Genomic DNA, 24848 nt, shown 5'->3' with positions numbered 1-24848 from the left:
ATCCCAAATACTCCGTAGTACTTTATGGAAATAGGTAAACAAATTATCTTGAAATAAAACCTTCTGTGGCTTTTATTTAAATTTCCAAAAAATGTTGCTCTAGCATTACCTCCCGGAACAAAAGAACCTGATTTACCTTTCCTTAACAGCTGTGAGTTTAGAGGATATTGGCTTATATTCCTATGTTCTGCTCATATGAGAAAGGGGGTTGGGAGGCCAGGTAAAAGGAATCCTTCATTGTATCGGCCCCTGATTTGGAAATGTCCTGTATTTTTAAACCATGAATATTAATGTGTGATCATAAGAGAGATTATCCTGTATTTGTTACCTTGCATTGTTATATCAGTGCTATGTATAATCAAGCTATTTGTTAAAGAAGATAACCATTAATTAGTTTTTTTCCTCTAGTGACATTATTAAAAAATTACCATAAAATGTTTAACCTTTGAAAACCCCAATTCTTTGGGCTATTACTATCAAACATTCCATTTTTTTTTTCCCTTACAGTCTTGTATAACAGGGGAACTATGATACAATGGTTAGGAGTTAGCCCCTGGAATCAGTGTGTTAAAATGCTACCTCTACTACTTGCTAACTTGATGACTTTGGGCATGTTACTTAATCTCTGTCTCCTTGGGTTTCTTCAGCTATAAAGTGGGGGCAATAATAGTACATAGTGAGGATTGAATGATTACCTTATGGAAAGCCCTTACTTTAGAACAGTGTCTGGCAATAATAAGTGCTAAATATAGTGTTAGCTATTTTAGTATACCTAGTGCATTAGAATGCATTAAATGTATTTATAGATCTTGATGATCATGTTCTCTCCAAGAGTATTGTTTCAGATGGTTAGCTTTAAACATATTTGATTATCACTGAATGTTTCAAATTTTTTTCAGCCTTTTAATGACTTTCTTTTTTAGTGTTTGATAGAAGTGCTTAATTTCCCTTATTATTTACGAACTGAGACAATATATTTAGTATTTTGAAAGCTTTATATTTTATAAATATTTAATAGTGCTATTTTATTATTGAAGGCATGATGATTTTAGTTCTTGGATTCTTCGTTCATTCATTCTTTTCATTAATTCCTTTAGCTTAAAGTAAGAATAAAAAGGATCTCATGTGGCCACACCTTCTAGAAGCCAAGAGGAAACATTTAAAAACTATTATCTCTTTATATAAGCATTGTAACGTTAATCTTTAACAATATTGGTCTTTAACAAAACCAGTAGATCATTGAGGTGTAGTATTTTTTCTTCATAAAAAAGTAAAATAATCAAATAGCCAATTTTGTGCTAATCTTTATGAAAGCAGTTGGTATAAGATCACATATCTATTGATTTGATTTCTTGTATATTATACATTATTTAAAAAAACTAAGAGTTGTGTAGGGGTGGGAGGATAGGGGTTCCTTTTCTTGTGAGATAATTTTTAGTTTAACCCTATCTAACCTATCTAAATGGGTATTTTTGGTACACAGAAAAAGGAAGAGTTAGTGGATAATAATATATAAACCTAACCATGTTTTAAGCAATTTGCAAATTAATTCCATCAGAAATATAGCATGGCCTACAAGTACTAACTTTCTGATTACATGAGACTATATTTTAACATAGTCTTTGTGACAAGATTATGACATTAGTGAATAAAAATAGATCTTTAGTCTGAGGAAACTGTTATTGATGATTCCTCATATGGGAAAACTGTTTGGTTTGGGAACTTACAGATATTCGACTTCTCATTTTTGATGAAGTACTCCCTGAAGCAGGAGAGCCAGACTTTTTCTGTAAAGGGCCCAGATAGTAACTGTTTTAGGCTTGGTGAGACATGTGATTGTTGTCTCAGCTACTCACCTCTGCCCTTGTAGCAGAAAGCAGCAATAGACAATATGTAAACGAATGGGCGTGACTGTTCCAGTAAAATTTATTTATAAAAATTGATCCAGTGTGAAGGAGGGAATTTCATCCACAGGCTGACTACTGCACTAGAATGTGAATTTTACTTCTTGTGATCCTTTTGATAAAAATCCCAGGTATTTATATCCTAATGTGATCTTTTTTAAAATATCTATTTATTTAATTTATTTATTTATTATTTTTGGCTGTGTGGGGCCTTAGTTGCAGCACGTGGGATCTTCGTTACCTTTCGTTGCAGTGCGTGGGCTCTTTGTTGTGGCGCGTGGCCCGCGGGCTCCAGAGCGCGTGGTCTCTGTAGCTTGCCACGCACAGGCTCAGTAGTTGTGGTGCACAGGCTTAGTTGCCCCGCATCATGTGGGATCTTAGTTCCCTGACCAGGGATCGAACCCACATCCCCTGCATTGGAAGGTGGATTCTTAACCACTGGACCACCAGGGAGGTCCCTGAACCGATCTTTTAATTTAGACTAGTTGACTTAAATGTTAGGGTTTAATTGACAGAGCACAAAACTGAACCTAGATAAGTCTATGTTAGCTTTTTATGTCATAGAATTTTTTTATTCTAATTTAAAAGAAATAGAAATGACTTGGACTTTGGAGTCAGAAAGAACTAAGTTTGTACTTAATTGTACCTAATTGCTCTGTGACTATGGACAAATTATTTCACATTTCAGAGCTTCAACTTCCTTGTTTATGGGATGGGAATCATAGTAGCTATCTCCCAGGGTTGTTACATTTTCCATTTTTCTAGCTTTTCACCATTTCAATTTAGCAAGGTTATTTTAGTCATTAACACATGTCTCTTTCAGAACCTAGGAGAGAACTGTGCACAGAGGAGCATCTCTTCCCTTGTGTTACTAAGGAATCAGAACTCTTGGAGTTTCAAAATGCTTGAACATTCATGTCAGATAGTTTTTATGACATTTTTGAACTTTTGTTAGTGTTTGGATTTTTAGTTTTACATTTTTCTTGGGCAGATTATAGTGTGTAAAAATGTAGAGTGAAATTTTGATCTTTGTTTATCAAAGCCTAGAAGTCTGCTCCAGAAACTGTTAGAATTATAGTTTTTCTCTTACTGATGGCCTATCAGAGAAGCAGATTATTTGGAAATAGTTCCTGTTATATGCTCAATATGATCTTCATTTGACTGGAAATTGGTATCCTCGTTAGGCAGATGTTAGCATACCAAGATGACATTTGTTCATCTTTACAAGCAAATCTTGTTTGGAATGAGAAAACAATCATTAGACACATGATCCTAAGTGTATCTTGTATATACTAGAGTATGTATTTTTAGCTAAGATATGGAAGCATTGTGAAATATGTTCTTTGTAACTTGGCAGCTCAGAATGAAAGGTATTGAATCCAGTGGAGATGCATAAGTAAGGTTGGCTGTCTCAGTATAAGGTTCATAAGTTAGTACTCTAGGAGGGTTTTGGGGTGGGGGAGGAGAGGAGGTTGTTGGTAGGTTAGGATGTGTGCTATTCCTAAGTGTGATCTTAGGTTTTAAGAGCATAAATCAAATACTTTGTGAAGTTTTTTTTTTTTTTTTTTTTTTTTTTTTACGGCAAAAGTTTAACACTCAAACTAGGCTTTATGGGTAATGGAATTTGATGTGATGTTACCTTTTAGGACTAAGTGTAGCTGTTTATTTGGTATTGTTCATTTATATTGATAGTTCTTGTGGTTTGTGGTTTCTATAGCATCCTATTGTGATTCTATTTGAAAGCTTAAGTTTTTAAAAATATAGATATCTTTTTAAAATCTAAGAAAATAAAAAGATTTATGTTTTGTTTTGATGAAACTAAAATTCACAATTGTTATCAAATAATAAATTACATAAAGCATTTACAGTAAAACTTTTAGAATCTCTAAATATTCTTCTAGCTTTTATGTCAAATTTTGTTTTTAAAAATGGAAATCTCATAAGTTTATATACTTACCTTTTTAGAGTATATGAAAATAATTTAGCCTTTTTCCTTTATTCACTTAAAAAATATGTATTGAATGCCCACTGTGTAGGCAAAGAAGTTGTGATGGTGAGCATTCCTAAAATCTGTGATATACACTGTAAAGAAAAAATACAAGTGCTTTGAGAGCATAAAACAGGAATATCCTTCATGTGTGCAGGGTTCAAGTAAAGCTTCCTGAGGAAGTAATGTCTCTACTGAGACAAAGGATGAGTAATTAACCAGACAAAGGAGGAAGATGTATTCCTAGCAAAGGGACTCTTCTTTACAAAGGCCCTGAGCGCCAGGGGAGCCAAGCACTGTGGAGAATCCAGAAAGAAGTCCAGGGGCTGGAACACAGAGATCAAGGAGAGAAAAGAATAATGGTAGAAGTAGAGTACAGAGACTCTCTTCAGTTACAGAGGACTTTGTAGACCACTTTAGTAAAGATCTTGGTTTTTACCCTAAAAGCAGTGGAAAATCATTAAAGGGTTTTAAGTGCGCAATTGGTGAGGTCAGATTTGCATTTTTTAAAGATCCCTCTGATAGCAGTGGAGAGAGCAGAATGAAATGAGACAAGAGTGAAGTGGAGAAAACAATTTGGTGGCTTTGCAATAGTCCAGGCAAGGGATGGTTGTAACTTGAATTATAGTGACTGAAGAGGAAGTAAAGGGAGAGCTACAGATTCAAGATGTATTTAGTAGGTAAAATTCTTTGGAGTTGATAGATTACCAGGGATTTGAGAGAACGTTATCATGGATGAATTCCAGGTGTCTGCTTTTCACAACTGGAAAGCCATGATACATTTGCTAAAGTACAAAACACTAGAAAGAAAACCAGGGATGGGGGTAGGGATGGGTCATGAGTTCAGTTTTGGACCTCTTGAACATAGGCAATTCTTTTTTTTTTTTTTTTTAAATTTATTTATTTATTTGGTTACATGGGGTCTTAGTTGTGGCAGGCAGGCTCCTTAGTTGCAGCACATGGGCTCCTCAGTTGCAGCACGCGAACTCTTAGTTGCGGCACGCATGTGGGATCTAGTTCCCTGAGCAGGGATCGAACCCGGGCTCCCAGCATTGAGAGCGCAGAGTCTTATCCACTGTGCCACCAGGGAAGTCCCCGGCAATTCTTAAAGAATTTGGGAGAGAGAAAAGAAGCAGCAGCTAGAGGAAAATCTAGGATAGAAGGTTTTAAAATCTGTGAGAGCATAGGGCATGTTTAAATACTGTGAGAAGGATCCAATAGAGAGGGAAGTTTTTAAATTATTGAAAGAGGGGAGAGGGTAATTAAAGGAGCAGAAGTCCTTAAAAAGGTTAGAAAGAGCATACCTAAGTGTAATTACTGGTCTTAATAAGTAAGAGATGCAGTACCGCTAGTATTTTAACAAGAGTAAGAAGGAAGAGGGCTCTGTGACTGTAGTAAGTGTTTAGTAACTGGGCATTGTTTTTCCTGAGGTATGGGGCTGTCCTTTGCCGAAAAGAATTGAGGAGAATGGAGATTTGAAATAGTTATAGTGGCTAGTGAATTGAGAAACATAGAACTTCTTGGCCTCATTGAGGGAAAATTTGGAGGTAAACAGTAAGAAAATGAACTCTACTCAGTAGAAGAGTTTGCGATGACCCTGTGAACTCATAAGGAATGGCATCAATTTGCCAAGATCTAATGCTACTCTAAGCATTAAAGCAGGGACACTATTTGCAGTGCCACAAATACAGCTGTTATACATTCTTACTGTCATATATAATTTTACTTAACTTTTAGTGTTACTTATGTTGGGTGGGCCTAGTTTGTTTCTAACTGAGGTTCTTTTTCCCTTTTTTAGGCAGGCAGAAGTCCTGAAGGCTGACATGACAGGTATTGGCTGGCTCTTTTGTTCTTCACAACTTATTTTATACCATTAAATTAAGGGAAGTGTATCATCTTATTATACTACTTGTAGTACTGTCCTGGTTGCCAGAGGGGATGATAACTTACTATTTATTTTAAATATTTATTGTTTTTATACTTTGAATTCTTACTTAGATGGCTTGTCAAAATTTTTATGTAATCTGTGCTACACTGAGTTGAATATTACTTAATTTAATGCATATACTCATTTAATTTTTACAAACTATTAATTTTTACAAACTATTTATCAGCTACTTACGAGATACAGAAAAAATAATTCATATACCATATAAACACAAATATCTCATGGTATTAGATTTATATCTTCCTGTTTATAATTCCCCAAACTTGAATAGTAGGTAAACCTTCAGAAAAAAATGTTTGCAGGAAAACTCTTGCGAATTGAAAGTCCTTGAAATCGAATGAGCTACCTTGCCACTTTTCTTTCTTTTCTCACGCTTTTTGTTTTGAATAACAGCCAAGGTGTTTTTGAAAGAATAACTGGAATTAGTCACTAAAAGGAGCAGATGAATTTAACTCCAAAATTAGGAAATATATGGCAGTAACTATGTAGTGATCAATATGTTCTCTGTAACAGCATAACAGCAATATGCTTTCTATAACCGTCCTAAAATGTAAAAAAACAATAAGTGCTAATGGATCTCATCCTAATTTTTGAAGATTTTAGTTCTGCAGTGAAACCTGCAAAGAAAGTTAAACTTATAAGCAGCATACCTGCCATAATTTACAACCAAGAGGAAATGGGCTATTTAGATCTCTTTTTCTCAATCTGTAGAATTGCAGGCTAATGTTCTAAGAATTTTAGATAATCTCATTGTCATCTTGCTCAAGAAAAAAAAGGGAAAAAAAGCCAAAAACACTTTTTATAGGTTTATAGTTCTTCCCATTATTAACATAACTGTCATCATCTTCCATACTATGGATTCTGATGTCAGCTCTGAGCTACTGTATTATGCTCTTGTATGGGCATTGTAAGCATAATCTATATTGCGTGACAGAAATTGTGCACGGAACAATGTTAAGCCATCTATATACCTTTTACATTTTCTTAACTCTTGAACACCCTCAGTAAGTAGGCTTAGGGTTTGACTTTTGTAGGGGACATTTGACCTGCCCAGAAGGTGACCTGTCCTTAAGATATTAAGTCTGCTCATTTAAATGATAGTCTCACTGATAGGTCAGAGTTAATGATCCCTTACATTCCTTTTCCTGCAATCAGTGAATTGAAGCAGGGTTGAATAAATCTATAAATCTATTTATTTAGTCATTAAAAGCTTAATAAGGAAGGGACCGAGACCCTGATACCAAAAAATAGACCCTATTTTTTAGTAGCCAGCAAACTCTTGTAAAGATTAACTCTGATGTCTGGGAGATTCTGTGGGCAGAATAGGATTATGGTGGCTGTAGATACTAATAGCAGACCTAAAGAAGAGTGAAGATTATGCCATTGTGCAGTGGCAAAATACTAAATGCAACCAGACAGGCTAACTAGCAGCCGGAAATATATAATTGAAAAGTCCATTATTAAATTCTTCTATTGAGGCAGCTCACTGTCAATTATTGCACTCATAAGCCTAGTAATCGGAAAGGCTAATGTGCCTTGTAGGACTCTGGCAGACAATATGGCCCCAATTTGGTATTACATATAGTTATAGCCTGACTTTCTGATTTCATCTTGCACCCAGTCTCTCATTTGGCCTCTTGAGCAGTTTAATCACTGTCTGCTACTGGTCCTCATTTGCATTAAATAGCAAGTGTGTATTGCTCACAAAAGTGTCTTGGCAAGCAGTCTACCGATTGTTAAAATAACACTCACTGTCAAGACTTTATTGGCTTGACATACATAGGAGAGTAGGAGTAATAGCAGAATGCCCAAACAGCTGCTGGACTGTGAGCTGACAGGAGGATTCTGTAAGGACAATTGTGAGAATGATTCAAAAGAAAAAGAGAAAAGCTGCTTTGGACAAAGAGGTATAGTTATGAGAGTAAACAGACCAACTTGGCAGTCCATCATTTCAAATGGGGTGACTTATTATGAGGCATATGGCTTCCTATGGTATGAATGCATAGAAATCCAAACCAAGATCAAAGGGTGAACCACTCTCTTTTTTTAAGCCTTTTTCATTTCATGGCGTTATTTCAAAACTAAAAGACAAGTACAGAAGCATTTTGAAACAGATGTAGTCATTAGCCAAAAGGTAAAAGTCATCTGAAATGTAGTAGTATAAAACTTCTGCAGCTGTCTGTGATATCTGTTTAAAGCATGTTTTTGCTTTGGGGAATGGAGAGTGAAGGAATTCTTGGTGTGGCATAATGGTCTTAACTATCTGTTTATCTATCTACTGTTCTTTTTTTGTTTTGTTACTCAGATTCTAAGCTGGGTCCAGCCGAGGTCTGGACATCCAGGCAGGCTCTGCAGGACCTGTACCAGAAGATGCTGGTTACTGATTTGGAATACGCTTTAGACAAGAAAGTAGAACAGGATCTGTAAGTATTACCATTTGGGATGTCCCTGTAAGATCAGGAATCTCACCAAGACTTTAGAATAGAAGAGAACAATTTGGTTGTTTCTTTTTAACCTATTTCAGAGTAAGCGTTTTCAATGAAAAAAAAAAGGAAAGAAATTCTAATACTTGTGATCTTTTTGAACAAAATATTTGACCATTGATATTACTTTAGATACAGTCTTAGGTAGCAAGAGGAGAAATGTTTAGAGTTGAGTTTTATTAAGGTCTTCAGGGCGTATCGTAAAAACAAATTTGTATGTGTTTCAAGTACTAAGAGACAGTGTTTGGATTCTCTGTATTGTATTCAGTCCTATATTTGAGCCGTGATTTAAAAAAAGAAATACGAAGTAGGCTTTCTCTGATAAATATGATTCTATAAGTTTCTCCCAAAGGAAAATGTGTTTACATTGTAAGGAAAGTTCTTCCTTTTAATCCAATAAATAGGTATTTCCTTTTTTTTCCCCCCTAATAAGACTAAAGAAAGATTTTGTATATTTAGGCTCTTCCACTCATTCTTTCTATTAGGGGTGAAATGGCAGATGACCAGATTCCCAACTGAGTAAATAAATGTCTTTCATGGAAGGCCTTGCCTTATAAATTGGAACAAGGACATTAGCCTGGTGGAAAATTAAAAATCAAGAATATTCTGTTTAATAATGCCTGTTACCCTAAGTAGTGGTGAAGATTAGTTTTTCCTATATTGCACACCTAACCTTTATATTGTTAGGAGATCTAGTAATAGAGCTTAATCACAACCACTCAAACCCATATTTTTGATATTAGAGTCATGGATAAGATGGCATCAAAAATGCTGAGGGAGTGATTGATTGCCCTCATAAATCATTAAAAACCCCAGTGCTTCAAAAGAGCCTCAAAAGCTGCCGTTGATAAAGAATTAGGTACTTTCCAGGTAGGTTGTAAACCCTTTATCTGTCTGTGTTTGCTTCCTTCAGCCAGTAATATCTTCCCTCCATCCTAGTTCCCTTTTTTTGTTTTGTTTCTTTGTGATTTCCCCTGTGATTTCCAAATTAGGGAGTGACTGTATTTCACCATAACTGAATTTAAAATGATTCTCTATACAATTCGATTAATGAAAGGCATTTTATAACAGGATTTTGGTGTGCCATATTTCAGCATTGTGTTGTTTCTTAGTTTGAATAGCCAAAATTGAAATGTCAAAATGAGTTTATATTTCAAGCTCTAACGAAAATATTAACCCCAAGAGAAATAAACAAACTGTTAAATAGAACTAGAACTGAGTGCTGTGGGAAATAAGTTTTAGAGAAATAAGAGATATGACTTAATATTTACAAAAAAAACTCCCCCACCCCCACCCCCAGACATGCCACTTGATACAGAGAACACATATTTTTTGACACAATGGTGCAATGTATGGAAATTTGTTAATAGCTTGCTTTTACTTTGGTCTTGCCACTGTAGTTCTAATTTTGTACCAGGATTCCTAAATAGGTTCTAAGTCTAGTAGCCCTAAAAGATTAATAACTGAAGCCACAGTCTGATTATTCGAACATTTGGTAAGTGTTTACTAAGGTCAGTTGCATTCTACTGCTTGTCTAGTCTTGTTCAAAGGGGAGCATAAAGTTATTTAAGTGAATAACTTTAATGCAGGTTTACTGTCTAGTGTGTTATAATTATAACAAACAGTTCTTTCTTGTTCTCAGGGGGACCAGTGTCTGCCCAGTGAGTCACTGCTATACCAAATAGAATTACATTTTGTTTTCAGCTGGAATCATGCCTTTAAGAATCAGATCACAACACTACAAGGCCAGGCAAAGAATCGAGCAAACCCGAATCGGAGTGAAGTTCAGGCAAACCTTTCTCTGTTCCTAGAGGCAGCTAGTGGCTTCTATACTCAGGTGAGTTCTGCACTGTATACCAATTTTCCTAAAATTAGTAGTGAATATTCTCTTGGCACACATCTTGTTCATATAAGCACTTGGGGTACCCACTGTATGGTCCATCCAGGAGTTGATCACCTATAATCTCAGATGAATCAAAATGTCTGAAATTACTTACCATAAGACCTTTAAAACAGTAAAGACTCTGCTCTTAAAAAGGTGATGGAAAAAAAAAAAGTGATGGTTCAGCTTAAAGGTTAGAGGTATAATTGTGTGAATAAAAAAAAGGGTAATGAGAGCAATGCCTTAGTGAAACAGCAGAAGTAGTGAGTTACAGGTGGTAGTAGAGCAAATGTAAATGTATGGGCGTAGTCATTGTGAAAGTAACAGCTATGTTTTGCCAGGTAAGAAATAGTCAAAATTTGTGATATCAAGTGAGTTTTCATAGTATTATATATACAGTAGAATTTATCTGGAGCTTCAGTGCTATTAAACTACCTAAGAAATAGAGTAGCCTTTCCTCAGTTTGAATAATAAGCTATTATTGATTGTCCTCAGAGACTTTCCTTGTCCTTAATTACATCTTGATATGACTTCTGAATCAGGCGAGGTAAAAGAATAAATAAATCTTTTTGGACAATGAATTTTATTTAAGCAGAATTCTTTAGAAATTCATCTCATCCACTTGTAATAGCATTCATAATTTAATTAATAACATGTATATAAATTCTCATCTTATAATGACAAGACAAGGTTTTGCAGATCTTGCTCCGAAAGAAATTCAAGAACCTTCTCTCTGTGCTGCTGCTTGACCATTGCTACCTGTATTTTGGCTCCATTTTGGTTTTACTACTTCTTAGAATGAAGAGAAAGAAAAGACTGTTAAAAGATAGCAAATAGCCATCATCTTACAGAGATTATTTGTTTTACTTAGACTAAAACATTCATCACAGTTCATCATTGAAAGAACTCAAGTATGGTTCTTGTTCTCAAAATTCATTTTTAAATTGATGCCAACTTTTAGCAAAAGTTGATATTTCTGGAGAGGGGGATTGTGGTTTGCCACTAACTAATCCTTATTAGCAGATGTTAAAGATTAATTCATTCTACAAGTAGCTGTTAAAAGTCTACTCTTCGTAAGGCACAATACTAGACACTGAGAATTGGAGAGAAAAGAGACCATCTTTAACTTTCAAGGGCATATCCAGTCTAAATGAGGAGATGGATACATTAATAGATACAGGGTTTCTTTTGGCTTTCTGATTATAAAAACATACATACTAATTTCAGAAGATTTGAAAATTATAAAAAGTCAAAAATTGTTCATTACCCTCTCATTCAGGATAAATTACTACTTTTAATATGTATGTTTCTAGTGTTTTTATACTTTTGTACGTGTTTGTACCTATTCATTCTTGTATCCGCTCTATAAACATAATGTAAGTTTTTCTTTGTATTATTAAACAGTTTGATAAGCATCTTTGTATATAAAGCATTTTCTCTAATACTGGATTACTTCCTGAGGATAGGTTCTTTTTTTTATCACTGAGTTTACGAGCTTTTTTTTTTTTTTTTTTTTTTTAACTGTTGAGTTTATTTATTTATTTATTTATGGCTGTGTTGGGTCTTCGTTTCTGTGCGAGGGCTTTCTCTAGTTGCGGCAAGTGGGGGCCACTCTTAATCACGGTGCACGGGCCTCATTATCGTGGCCTCTCTTGTTGCGGAGCACAGGCTCCAGACGCGCAGGCTCAGCAACTGTGGCTCACGGGCCCAGTTGCTCTGCGTCACGTGGGATCTTCCCAGACCAGGGCTCGAACCCGCGTCCCCTGCATTGGCAGGCAGACTCTCAACCACTGCGCCACCAGGGAAGCCCCTGAGGATAGGTTCTTCATTGGATGGTGAATTAAATCATTGGATGAGTGGAGCTTTAATACTATTGATACACATAATTGTTTTCCCAAAAGGTTATCATTTATATTTTTGTATTTCCATCAGCAGTGTATGCAAGTGTCTGTCTTGACATCCACTCACCAGTGTTAAATATTTCAATAAAGGCAAATGAATGATTAATTGAATAACTTATACTTGATAGATGGAAAATAATATTTCATTTAAAATTCAATGTAATCTAATTACTAGTGATGTTGAACTTCTTTTATATTTTATTAAATATTTGTATTTTATATAAATCATTTATTCATTTACTTTTCCCTTTCATTGTTCAGACCCTAGTTTTTTCCATGGTGATTTGTCTGAGCTTTTTCTATATAAGGGGATATTAATTTTTCTTCCTTTTTTTTTGACAAACATCTTTTTCTCCAATTTCTTCTGTTGTTCTTTCATTTTATTTAAAGTTTTTTGAAATACAGAAGTTATCAGATAGTTTTTGTTTTTACAGTACAGTTTTTTCTTTGTCCATTTGTCCATAGATTAGTGGATATTTAACAATAACAATAATACTTATATTTAAAGGAACAAATAGATATTATAATTCAAATATTAAAATTTGAAAACAGCATCAATATCCTGAAATAGAGTAAAGATTAAATAAATTACAGCCTATCTGAAAAATGGAATTATGAAACTATTATAAATGGTATTTATGAAGTTTTTTTTTTGAGGTTTAGTTGATGTACAATATTATGTTTCAGGTGTACAACATAGTTACAATTTTTAAAGGTTATACTCTGTTTATAGTTATTATAAATATTGGCTGTATTCCCTGTGCTGTATAATATATCCTTGTAGCTTATTTATTTTATACATAGTAGTTTGTACCTCTTCATCCCCTACCCCTATCTTGCCCCTCTCCCTTTCCTCTCCTAGCTGGTAACCACTAGTTTGTTCTCTATATCTGTGAGTCTGTTTCTTTTTTGTTATATTCACTGCTTTGTTGTTTTTTTAGATTCCACATATAAGTGATAACATGCAGCATTTGTCTTTCTCTGCCTGACTTATTTCATTTAACGTGATATCCTCCAGGTCCATCTGTGTTGTTGCAAGTGGCAAAATTTCATTCTTTTTTATAGCTGAGTAGTATTTCATTGTATATGTATGTATGTGGGGACACACACACACACACACACACACACCGCCACACACCACATCTTCTTTATCCATTCATCTGTTGATGGACAGTTAGGTTTCTTCCATATCTTGGCAGTTGTGTATAATGCTACTGTGAACATTGGGGTGCATGTATCTTTTTGAATTAGTGTTTTCATTTTTTTTGGATTTATGCCCAGGAGTGGAATTGCTGGGTCCTATGGTAGATCTGTTTTTATTTTTTTGAGAAACTTCCATACTATTTTCCACAGTGGCTGCACCAATTTACATTTCTACCAACAGTGTATGGGGGCTCCCTTTTCTCCACATCTTCACCAGCGTTTGTTATTTGTGGTCTTTCTGATGATAGCCATTCTGACAGGTGTGAGGTGATACCTCATTGTAGTTTTAATTTGCATTTCTCTGATGATTAGCGATGTTGAGCCTCTTTTCGTGTGCCTGTTGGTCATCTGTATGTCTTCTTTGGAAAAATGTCTATTCAGGTCTTCTGCCCATTTTTTAATCTGGTTGTTTTTTGATATTAAGTTGTATGAGCTGTTTATATATTATTTTGGATATTAACCCCTTATCAGTCATATCACTTGCAAATATTTTCTCCCATTCACTAGGTTGTCTTTTCGTTTTGTTGACTGTTTCCTTTGCTCTGTGAAAGCTTTTAAGTTTAATTAGGTCCTATTTATGAAGATTTTTTTTTTAAGATGAAATTGTGTTATTATTAAGTGAAAATCATGATGTAGAATTATGTGTACGTTTGACTCTACATGTTAATTGAATAGTCTTAGCTCTGTGGGGTATTGACAGAAATGGTATCCCACCCCCCACCTCCACTTCACTACTTTCAACTATGCTTTGTTGAATTCCAGATTCCCGTCATAACATCTTGGACAGATTTCTGACTGTTCTGATTGCTCTTAGGTTTTTAAACATAGTCCAGTTTTAAAACTCCAGTCTCATCTCCAGCTTAAATCGCTTCCTTCCCTCATGTAGTAGAAATTTAAACTGTGAACACAACTGAAGTAGGGAGGGGTAGTAGGGACTTGCTGCAGGCGGCCCTGGTGGAGGTAGAGGGAGAGCATCCACTTTCTGCAATACGTTTTTATATTAGCCGTTACACAGACTTGCTTGTTATCTTGAAAAATGATTCTTAACCTTTTTTTTATGATGTGATATACATGTAACACATTTCCAAGGGTTTGATTGGACATTGATAAATCCAGACAAGTAAAGCAAGAATCATCATTTTTGTTGAGGGGGCATGTTATTTGCAAAAACACTTTATAAGCAAGTCAATAATAAAATCATTCAAATGTCTCAAAATGTTGTTTTATAAAGAAAAATATATAATCTAATTTTGAAATTTATTTTTTGAAATTTTTATAATAAGCAAGCATTGATCTTTCCCCACTGCATTCCATAGGCAGTGGTTGAGTGATCACAACAGTTGTAGAATGAGCAGCAATAAACTTTTTTTCAGATATCAACATTAATAGGACTTGTTGCTTGCATTTTTTTGTTGTTGTTGTTATTTTGGCTTGATAATTGAAACAGTTAATGATGTTGTGAACAGTAATGTTCATACATCGTTTTTGATGACATGCAGTGCAGATTAAGCTACCATATTGGGGAAGTACACCAAGTCCAAATCATTGTACAGCCTTATAGACTAAGATGAGTTTTGAATTTTAATCTTAAGTGTAGTTGCAAGCCATTGGAAAGTAGGCAAGGGAATACCATGATAAAATTTGCATTTTTAAAAGATTACCTTGGACGTTCTGTGGAGAATGAATTAGCAGGTCAGGAATGGAAGGTAGTTAGCATGCTGCTGTAGTAATGGAAGGTTATTAAGGGATTTTTGAAGTATAGCCAGTAGAACTTCCTGATGGTTTGGATTGGATGTGTAGAATCGGGTAAGGGAAGAGTCAAAGATGACTTGAGTTATCAGATTGAGCAGCTAGCTGGCTGGTTATACCATTTACTGAGATAGGGAACACTGAGGAGAAGGCAGCTCTATCCATGTTACATTAGAGAGATGCCTGTTTGAGAGGAGGGGTCAAATAGGTAATTAGGTAAGCTTGGAGCTCAGTGAAAAGGGCAGGGCCAGAGTAAAATTTATTATTACAATAAAGAACCTTGACTTAGACATTAGTGTTTGGCATTGAAACCCATGGGACTAGGTGGGAACAGGTTTGGCACAGGAAGAGCCACATTGCAATAGAAGAAAGTCAGAGTGGTGCCTTGGAAGCCAGAGAGAAAAGCATTTCAACAAGAGGAAGGGGTGATCAACTCTGTTGAGTGCTACAGAGAAGTCAAGTAAGGTGATTTAAAAGTGATCAGTTAGATTTGACAATATGGAAGTCATTGGTGAAATTAATGAATACCATATTTCTTCATTTCTAAAACATTTTTCATATTTTAACACCTCTGAAATGGGGATAAGTTTACAAAAGGTGGTCAGTCACCATTTAATTGGCATTGTTTTTTTTTCCCCTCAATGTTATGGAAATAATAGTTCATCTTATAATTTATGGTATCTTGGATTTGATGAAATGTGACTTCAGTAGAGTGCTTGAGATAGAAATCTGAGTGGAGTGGATTGACAAGAGACTGATACATGATTATCCTGCGAAGATGATTTTGACTTAGATATTTTGTTAACTATTTAAAGCATGGTTCAAGGGGGACGAATTGGGAGATTGGGATTGACATATATACACTACTATGTATAAAAGAGATAACTAATGAATACCTACTATATAGCACAGGGAACTCTATCAGTGATCTGTGGTGACTTAAATGGAAAGGAAATCTAAGAAAGAGTGGATATGTGTGTACATATAACTGATTCACTTTGCTGTATAGCAGAAACTATCACAACATTGTAAAGCAGCTATACTCCAATAAAAATTAAATAAATAAATAAAATAAAGCATGATGCCTCGAGCCAGAACCAAACTCCCAATCGAAGTAAAGATGTAACATCATGCAGTATGGGTTTTTTTTTTAAACATCAAAGAATAGAACAGTAGAGTAGTTCTTATTCTAAGAAAATGGGAGCCAAAAAGAAAGCATTATCATTAAGTTTCTATAGTAAGTTAAAAGGTGGTATTCTATATCTTCATAGTTAGTTCTCAGTTCTTAGTGTAGAGTGAAGAGCTAATAGTATAAAAGAGTTTTCACAGAATAATTGCCAAATATAGTTTTGTTCAACTTATTAAACATATGTTTCTCTTCTTTAGTTCCACTTCGTTTCTGCCTCTAAACTAGCGCTCTCTCACCTGGAATCCTGAACCAGGAGGAACTTTTCTGGTATCTCTACCTACAACTCCTGGGTTCTGGCAAAAATTTTACTATAAGACATGCACATGAAGTTTCAACCATGCTTGATTTACTTTTCATGAACTTTCTTTTTTCTTTTTGATAGATATTCAACCTTGCCTAATTTTCCAGTCTGTTCTTTAAGTACCTGTTGAACTCAGTTCTTTATGCTGTGTTATGTTTCTTCTTGCCATCTTCCACAGTCATCTGTTTCTGGGTTTCTTCCATTTTTTGTTCCTTTCTTGTAGTTCTTGCTTTTTTATATTTCCAGACTCTAGCCATTCTGGGCACTAATTTTGTTTACTCAGTTTTATGTCAGCAAATTTCTTGCCCATTAGAAATGTACAGGTATAAGTAAAGATGTAGATAATTGCTATGCTTCATGAGAAGGGAATACAGGATTTTTTATTTGGTTATGGAGGTGGTTTTTATCTTAGGAAAACGGTGGGACATTTTATATCCTTCTGAGTTGGGTGCTCAAGGTGTTTTATTTTGTATTGTGAATTCTGCACATATTAGAGTGGTGATAGAATCAAGATATTTCTAATTCTGTAACCTTAGTCAAATGACTCGATATTTTTGTTTTCATATCCTCATCTAAAAAATGGAGCTTCGTATCTACATACTGTATTGCTACCAGTTTATCACAAGGAGAAAGTGAGACAAATGTATCAAATAACCCAGGGAGTGAAGTTTATTATAAATGAAGAATATTCTGTTGGCTTATGCTGTCATGTTTCGTATCTTTCCCTCCCTTCCTCCTCTCTCCTGCTGTTTCCTCCCTACTTTATATACCTGTCTTGCTCATTTAGCTATGAACTGTTTAAGGACACAGAGTTTTTTTTACTCATCTCTGTGTCTCTATTGCTTACCATGGTGTGTGATACAGTAACCAAATATGTGAATGATTACATTTGTAAGTAAATACTTGAATGAATGAGAATAGAAAGTGTAGAGCTGTGTGGGGGCCAAGAATGAAACCCTTGAGGGGATTAAGGTGGGAGGAGAAAAGCCTTTGAATGAAGGACACTGAAAAGAAATGATTGGCAAGATAAAAAGAACTAGAAAAGCTCAGTGATCAACCATAACATCAACTGTTTTAAATGTAGCAGAGAGATCCAGTAAGATGATGACTAGAAAATGTCCATTGTATTTGCTTATTTATAACCAGTTGTCATACAGACAACAGTTTCAATAGAGTGGTTTGTGGATGTTGGAATGGGGAGAGAAGGGGTTGTGTGGAAGTCAGATCATAATAGACTAAGGAGTGAACAGGAATTGAGAAAGTAGATATGACACGTGGACTCTTTTGAAGGAATTTGGTTGAGAAGAAGAGACATTAGAAGGCTGCTAAAGGAGAAATCTAGAGTCAAGGGAAAGTGCTTTTGTTCTGTGTGTTGTGTTTTTTTTTTTATAATAATACTTATTGTTTATTTTTCGTGGGCAACACTTTATAGGCCACAGCAAAGAAGCTTGAGAAGTTGAAAGTAGATTTAAAAAATGAGAGGATGACAGGCAGGAGGCAGAGAAGAATGAAATAGCATGCTCAGGCAGAGAAATTATCTCTGACTGGGAAGAGGAACCCTCATACCATAAGACTAGAGAAGAAAGGAAGAAAGAGTGGGTGTTCTACATAATATCGGAAGTTCCTTCCAGATCTGTAGTACCATGAGATCTTTTGTGTATGCAAAGGCACAAGTTGACCTTGGGCTTAACAAAATAAGTCTCAAGAAACTCCTGAAGTCTGCCAAATATGTTGGTTTGTATTTAAGTCAAATTTGTGACCAACCACCAGTGTTAAATGGGTTTTGTGTGTTTCTAAGAGGAAAAGAAGATAGATAGATAGATAGATAGATAGATAGATAGATAGATAGATAGATAGATAATTTCATGGAGTTGCTTGCTGAATGAGTCTGAATACCCTCCTTAAGTGGTCCTATTTTTAATGCTGCTTTTCCTTTTAGATGTACATCCTGGATTGCTCTAATACTTGAGAAGTCAAAAGATGTGATTTGTAATGAATGTTACTAGTTATCCTATGAAAGGTTATCCTATCTCAGGTGTCAGAAGTATGTGATATTAGTTACACATGGAAACTTTACTGTTAGAGCACTTCTGACTTACCAGTTCTGACTCAATACTAAATCTTGCTTATGTTCTCCTTTTAGTTATTACAAGAACTGTGTACAGTGTTTAATGTAGATTTACCATGCCGTGTGAAGTCTTCCCAATTGGGAATTATCAGCAATAAACAGACGCATACCAGCGCCATAGTGAAGCCACAGTCTAGCTCCTGTTCCTATATCTGCCAGCACTGCCTCGTCCACCTTGGAGACATTGGTGAGCCATTGGTGTGAAGGAATTGATAATGCATTCATGCTTTTCTTTGGAGTAGTCACAGAAAGAAATTATTTTCCTTTAAAAATACACACACAACTTAGATTGTCATAAGAGGAAACTATAAAATGTATTTTAAGGAACCTAGATTTTCGGAATGCTTTGGGATTGGCAAAGGATCTTGAAGGAAGTAACTTTCATGTTCAGATTTAAATTTTATTCAGACTTTATGCAGATGTAGGCAAATAATAAAGTAGCAAAAATGTAATCAAAGCTAAATTTTTCAAAGTGGTGCCATAATATTTTCTAAAGTCTGTACTCCTTTGGAATTGTGGGGTTTATAAAAATTAGTCATTCTGAAGCTTAGATTGCCTTTTTTTCTTCCTACCAGTACATTAAAAGCTCATTTTTAATTGTTTCCTCTTTACAGTTAGATTTGTATTTCCATTTTATATATTTTATCTGGGAATGTTATATAACTTATTTATTCTTGTTCATTCCTTTAAGGTGACCTAAAAGGGTTGTAAAACAAATTAACTATAGGATTATGTTTTGGCTGTCCTCAAATAACAAGGAATGGAGAGCATTACTGCTTTAAGTTCAAAGATTTTAGATTTCTTGATGTCATAAATCATTGACTCCATGAGAGGTCACATCAAAGTAAGCACTAAAATTTCTACAGGGAGATTCAGTGAGTAGTATATTTAGATTGGTTTTGCTTTCAATGTATTCTTTGCACACACATAAATAATATTGCAATAGGTATGAGGTATTTTTCTTTTTTCTTTTTCAAGAAAATTTATTTGTTTATTTTTGGCTGCATTGGGTCTTCGTTGCTGCACGCGGGCTTTCTCTAGTTGTGGCGAGCAGGGGCTACTCTTTGTTGCGGTGCACGGGCTTCACATTGCGGTGGCTTCTCTTGTTGCAGAGCTCAGGCTCTAGGCGCGCAGGCTTCAGTAGTTGTGGCACACGGGCTCAGTAGTTGTGGCTCGCGGGCTCTAGAGCGCAGGCTCAGTAGTTGTGGTGCACAGGCTTAGTTGCTCCGCGGCATGTGGGATCTTCCTGGACCAGGGCTCGAACCCGTGTCCCCTGCATTGGCAGGTGGACTCTTAACCACTGCGCCACCAGGGAAGTCCGGTATGAAGCATTTTTCAAAATCACTTTATAAGATATTGAAGAAATACATAAATTTCAGATCATATTGTATAGTGTTTTTTGTTTTGTTTTGTTTTTAAGTGCCATATAACTCACCCCTTCTTGTGGGCCGGCTCCAGGTCACCAGCATAGTCCATAGTGGGAGCTGGTGATGCATGACACTGGAGGACCTGAAAAAGGGGGCTAGGTAAGCTTTAAAGTTGGTTACATGCTGAATGTCCCAACTAGGGAAGGCCGGATAGACACTTCACACATAATCCTATAGTTAATTTGTTTTAAAATATTTTCTGTCTTTAATCATCTTAATTTAATTTTAATGTGTTTATTAATTTTAAATTGTTAAACTATAGCTGTTTTGGAAATATTACCCTAATGCTTGTTTTATCTGTTTGTTTGTTCGTTTGTTTTTAAACTAAACTTTCTTTTTCCTCCTCTCAGCTCGATACAGAAACCAGACCAGCCAGGCAGAGTCCTACTACAGGCATGCGGCTCAGCTTGTCCCCTCTAATGGTGAGTGGGCCATGTCAACTTGTGGTTGATTATGACACTTTACTCTAGATATAGAAAAATGGTAAATAGTTCAAGGCTCATCTTTCAAGTGTTAAGAAACCAAAAAATGTTGAGTTTTGGTATTGATTATTATATTTTTCCTTTTAACTGTACATTCTCTGTAACTGGAAATAAATTTTTTAAACTAATATTACGATTGTCAGTAAAGCAATATAAATAGAATATCTCCTAATGTGATCTAAAATTGTTTCAACAACTCTGGCTTGCTTTATTACTTATAGAATAATTTTCTTTTTAATACTATCATTTCCCTCCTAGAAAAATTATCTCTTATTACTAAAAGATAATGCTTTTGTCTTCTGATGGCTCCCAAGATAGGCATTAGCAGTGATTCTTGAATTAAATTACTGTAGGTGTTTGGTGATCTACATTCTTGTTAAGCCACATTGAAAGTCCTTTCAATTCTAAAGGAGCCGCTTGAAGGCAGGGATGGCAGTTGGACACATTATTTCATGTTGTCTGTGGCTGCTTTCCCACTATAATGGCAGAGTTGAGTAGTCGTGATAGAGACTTTTAGATCCACAGAGCCAAAAATATTTATTGTCTAGCCCTTTCTGAAGTCTCATTTGAACTTATTGTGCTCTTCATCCTAATTATGTGACTTTTCAACCTAAATATAATATGTACCATAGCTGAAGTGTGCTGTTTTACATTATGCCATTTTTAATGAGGTAGTCATGAGATTTACTTCATGAAATACTCCCCGTTGTTAATATAAATATTTAAAAACTGACCTTCTATGTTCTGATAGCAAGACTTCATGCATTTTGGGTTGCTTTAGAATCTTAACTTTCTCCTCCAGGTCAGCCTTACAATCAGTTGGCTATCTTAGCTTCTTCCAAAGGAGACCATCTGACCACAATTTTCTACTACTGCAGAAGCATTGCTGTGAAGTTCCCTTTCCCAGCTGCCTCTACTAATCTACAAAAAGCACTTTCTAAAGCACTGGAAAGGTAGGGTTGACTTTTCCAAGAGGACTTAGTAACCTGGTAGCCTTCACCCCTCAAATTTGGGCATGTAAGAAATAATGGCCAGTTACCTATGCTTCTCTTCTCTTAGGCTTGCCTAATTTCTAAACATATACATTACAATAGTTTTGCATGTAGTCATCACTGAATTTCAGCCAGTCAGCCTCTGATTTGTTCCCAGTGGAGGCGTACAGGCTGCTGAGTACTGACCCATCTGAGTATGTTGCAGTTGAAAAGTCAGTCAGATGCCAAACCCTCTCCTTGAGTCACAGGTGCTCAAATAATGTGTTTTTGCAAATCGAAGTCTCCTGTAAGAGGTTTTAGCCATTTTGTTGCTTAAGATTCATGGAAGTTTTTCTTTCGTTTCAGCCGGGATGAGGTGAAAACCAAATGGGGTGTTTCTGACTTCATCAAGGCCTTTATTAAGTTCCACGGTCATGTGTACCTGAGTAAGAGCTTGGAAAAGTTGAGCCCTCTTCGAGAGAAATTGGAAGAACAGTTTAAGGTTAGATTTTTTTAAATAGAGAATTTTTTGTCTTGTCTAAATGAGGAAGCGTAAGATTTGGAGGAGGCTTACTCCCGCTTTTTATGTCATTACTTAATTGCAAACTGTTGATAAAAACTAAATTTAAAGCATGTGAAATTCTTGCATACAGCATTCTTTCAGTTTAAACTGAGGTGCTGTCTATATAAAGAAATACAGCAGCAGTGTTTTCACTAAGTAGCTGAAAATACCATTTGGCAGAAAATATCATAGTGGGAAAAAACAATTTTTCCTCCTTCCTTCTCAGACCAAGCACCTTTCTTTTCTCAGTTTTGGAAGTCCTACATTTGATGGTTTCTGTATTTAGATATGATTCTGTTACCTACTTCATAGATAGTAATCCCATTCTGCAAACCGAGCGCATTGTTCTCCTTGCACTTTGATCTATCAGAGTTTGTGGTTGATTGAAGGAATGTAATGAGAGTTTCATTCAACAGGAATATGTTGTACTAATTTGTATAAGGAGGTAAAATTAAGTAACCTTTGTTCTATTTATGTATATGAAAATAATTTTTTATTAGTATATTAAATTAGCAGTTTAAATGTAGTATAATTTATATAATATTGGAGGAGTCAAAATTAAGTATTAGCATTAATTTTATTTTTAGTTCATTTATTCAACAAATATTTGACTAGTATATATCAGTCACTGTTTTAGTCACTAGAATCAACAGTAAACAAGACAGTCTCAAAGAACATTTTATATTTCTTGGTTACTTCTGAGTATCTATACACTTGGGGAATTGTCTGTAACTACTTTACAGTTTTATAAGTATTATAAAAGTTTCACATTCCAGAGATTGTTGAATTTAGACAGTTGAGATAATATTTTAGCCAAATATAGTCAGGGTGAAATAGTTTTTACAGATAATCATTTTTAGTTGATACTTTTTATGCGTAAGAGATCATACTAAATAACTATAATAGACATAGTTTGTTTTAAAATAAGCTTCTAGAGTCCCCTTCTGTTCTTTGCTCTCTTAGTGACCTATTTAAATTTAGCCCATGATTTATAGAGTTGGGTACATGAAAGAAACAACCAACTTCTTAAAGCCCTAGGCTCTTCAGCCTAGAAAGAACAAACAAGGCTAAATAGTTTCATTATAAGTTTTCAGTTATATGAAGGATTATTTTAAAATAACACACCTTTGTCTTCCTGAGGTCAGAAATAAAATCTTAAAATTTAAATAGAGACTGTAGGGGATTACTGAGGGGGTCTCTCTTTTGAGAGCTTAAAAGTCGGATTGACAGCCATCTTTCTTGGATGGTTTAGGTGCAGTCCCATTAACTAGCAGGGAGTTGGACCAGATGGCGTTTTGATCTTGCTTCCAGTTCTGGTTCTGTGAAAGATATACTCCCTAAATGGGGAGGAAGGGGGGACCTACCTTAGTGAGATCTTCTTTATGTAAGTTATTCTTGTATAAAATCTAGTCAGTTTTGTATTTGGTTCAACCTCAAATACTAATACTCTCTTCAGATATATTTCTGATTGTGAAGTTCTGGTGGGTGTATGTGGACAATTGCTAAAATACACTCTGAAATATCATTCCAACACTCTGAAGTTAAACATAGTATGAGGCAGATCTATTTTAAACCTCACCCAGTACCGAAATGTCAGAAGAACATTGTTGGAGTGAAATTTTAGCATAGTTGAGTAAGTGTTTCTAAAGCCTTTATAGATAATTAGTATTATCCACATGTAAACATCGGTGTATCTGTCTAACTAGCAAGTCTTTAGCTACTAAGCAGAAACGTGTACCAACTTGAGGTTCATTGAAGGACTTAAGGCCTGGGATTTAGGAATTGAGATACAAGGCTATTCCTATCTGTTAAATGTGTGCTGTTTCTTAATGGTATTTAGTTCAGTATATTCCTCAACTGCTGTTGAAAGTGTCTTTGAGGAACAAAAAGTCAGTTCCGGTTTGATTTTGTTCCCAGGGAACTCCTCTGTTTACTAAAATACAATCCAAATGTTATGAAATTACAACTGCATATTTACATATTTACTTCTAAAGGTCTGGGTTATTCCTTCACTAAGTGTTTGAGTACCTACTGTCTACTGTGTACTTTTCTGAAGCTCTTAGAGATAGACCGGGGAGAACAAGACAAAGTCTGTGTGTTCATGAACTTACATTATCATTTGCTAGTACTAGGCTGCACTCATATGCTGTAATGTTTCTGTGCATACACTAGAAAAATGTTTTTAAAGGGCTAGGATTTGTTCGGTAGGACATCACCTTCTAAAAGAAATGCCAGTGGATTTATAGATACAAGGGATACATTGCTGTAAACTATACTTACAGGAAAAAATGCTTTTTGAAAAATACAAATTAATATTCTCATGCCAGTATTATGCATTTCTGTAAATGATCAGCTGATCTGTAAGGTTGGATGTAGAGATTGAAGGAGAAGTTTTGTGGGAGAACTCTGGAGAAGAGATAGCATTTCAGGACATTCAGAGTAAAGGAAAGAAAAATGGTCGATATCTTTAGAAAAGGAGTGAGCATTCTTGATGTATATACTGGAAAGGCAGATGACAAGGAAACTGAGAGAGATGAGAGGGAGAACAGAGTTAAAGAAAAGTAGAATTGTATTTTTTTCCAATGATAACGTGAAAGGTCTTATTAGTAGAATTATAGAACTTATTCTGGATATTTCAGATTCTTTAACTATGTAAAAAAAAAAAAATCTCAGAATAGGCTAGACAAAGGCAGCTGTAAATTTCTGAGATGGTAGGATCTCTTGTCACTGC

General features: G+C 35.3%; 1 protein-coding gene across 13 annotated transcripts in view; it reads left to right on the top strand.

Moving 5' to 3' along the window:
• Window positions 1–24848, top strand: part of SMG7 (SMG7 nonsense mediated mRNA decay factor) — a 73469-nt gene that overhangs the window by 28200 nt on the left and 20421 nt on the right. For all 13 annotated transcript variants that reach the window (XM_082401260.1, XM_082401258.1, XM_082401259.1 and 10 more), the window contains 7 exons: window positions 5690–5721; window positions 8145–8262; window positions 10027–10159; window positions 18691–18862; window positions 20453–20524; window positions 21387–21537; window positions 21922–22057. In XM_082401260.1, coding sequence (XP_082257386.1) covers window positions 5690–5721; window positions 8145–8262; window positions 10027–10159; window positions 18691–18862; window positions 20453–20524; window positions 21387–21537; window positions 21922–22057 — 814 coding nt within the window. The remainder of the gene's footprint in view (window positions 1–5689; window positions 5722–8144; window positions 8263–10026; window positions 10160–18690; window positions 18863–20452; window positions 20525–21386; window positions 21538–21921; window positions 22058–24848) is intronic.

Source organism: Balaenoptera borealis (assembly GCF_965194805.1).
Source record: "Balaenoptera borealis genome assembly, chromosome: 1".
Lineage (NCBI taxonomy): Eukaryota > Metazoa > Chordata > Mammalia > Artiodactyla > Balaenopteridae > Balaenoptera > Balaenoptera borealis.
The sequence above is the reverse complement of the archived record's forward strand: the minus strand, read 5'-3'. Positions and strand labels throughout refer to the sequence as shown.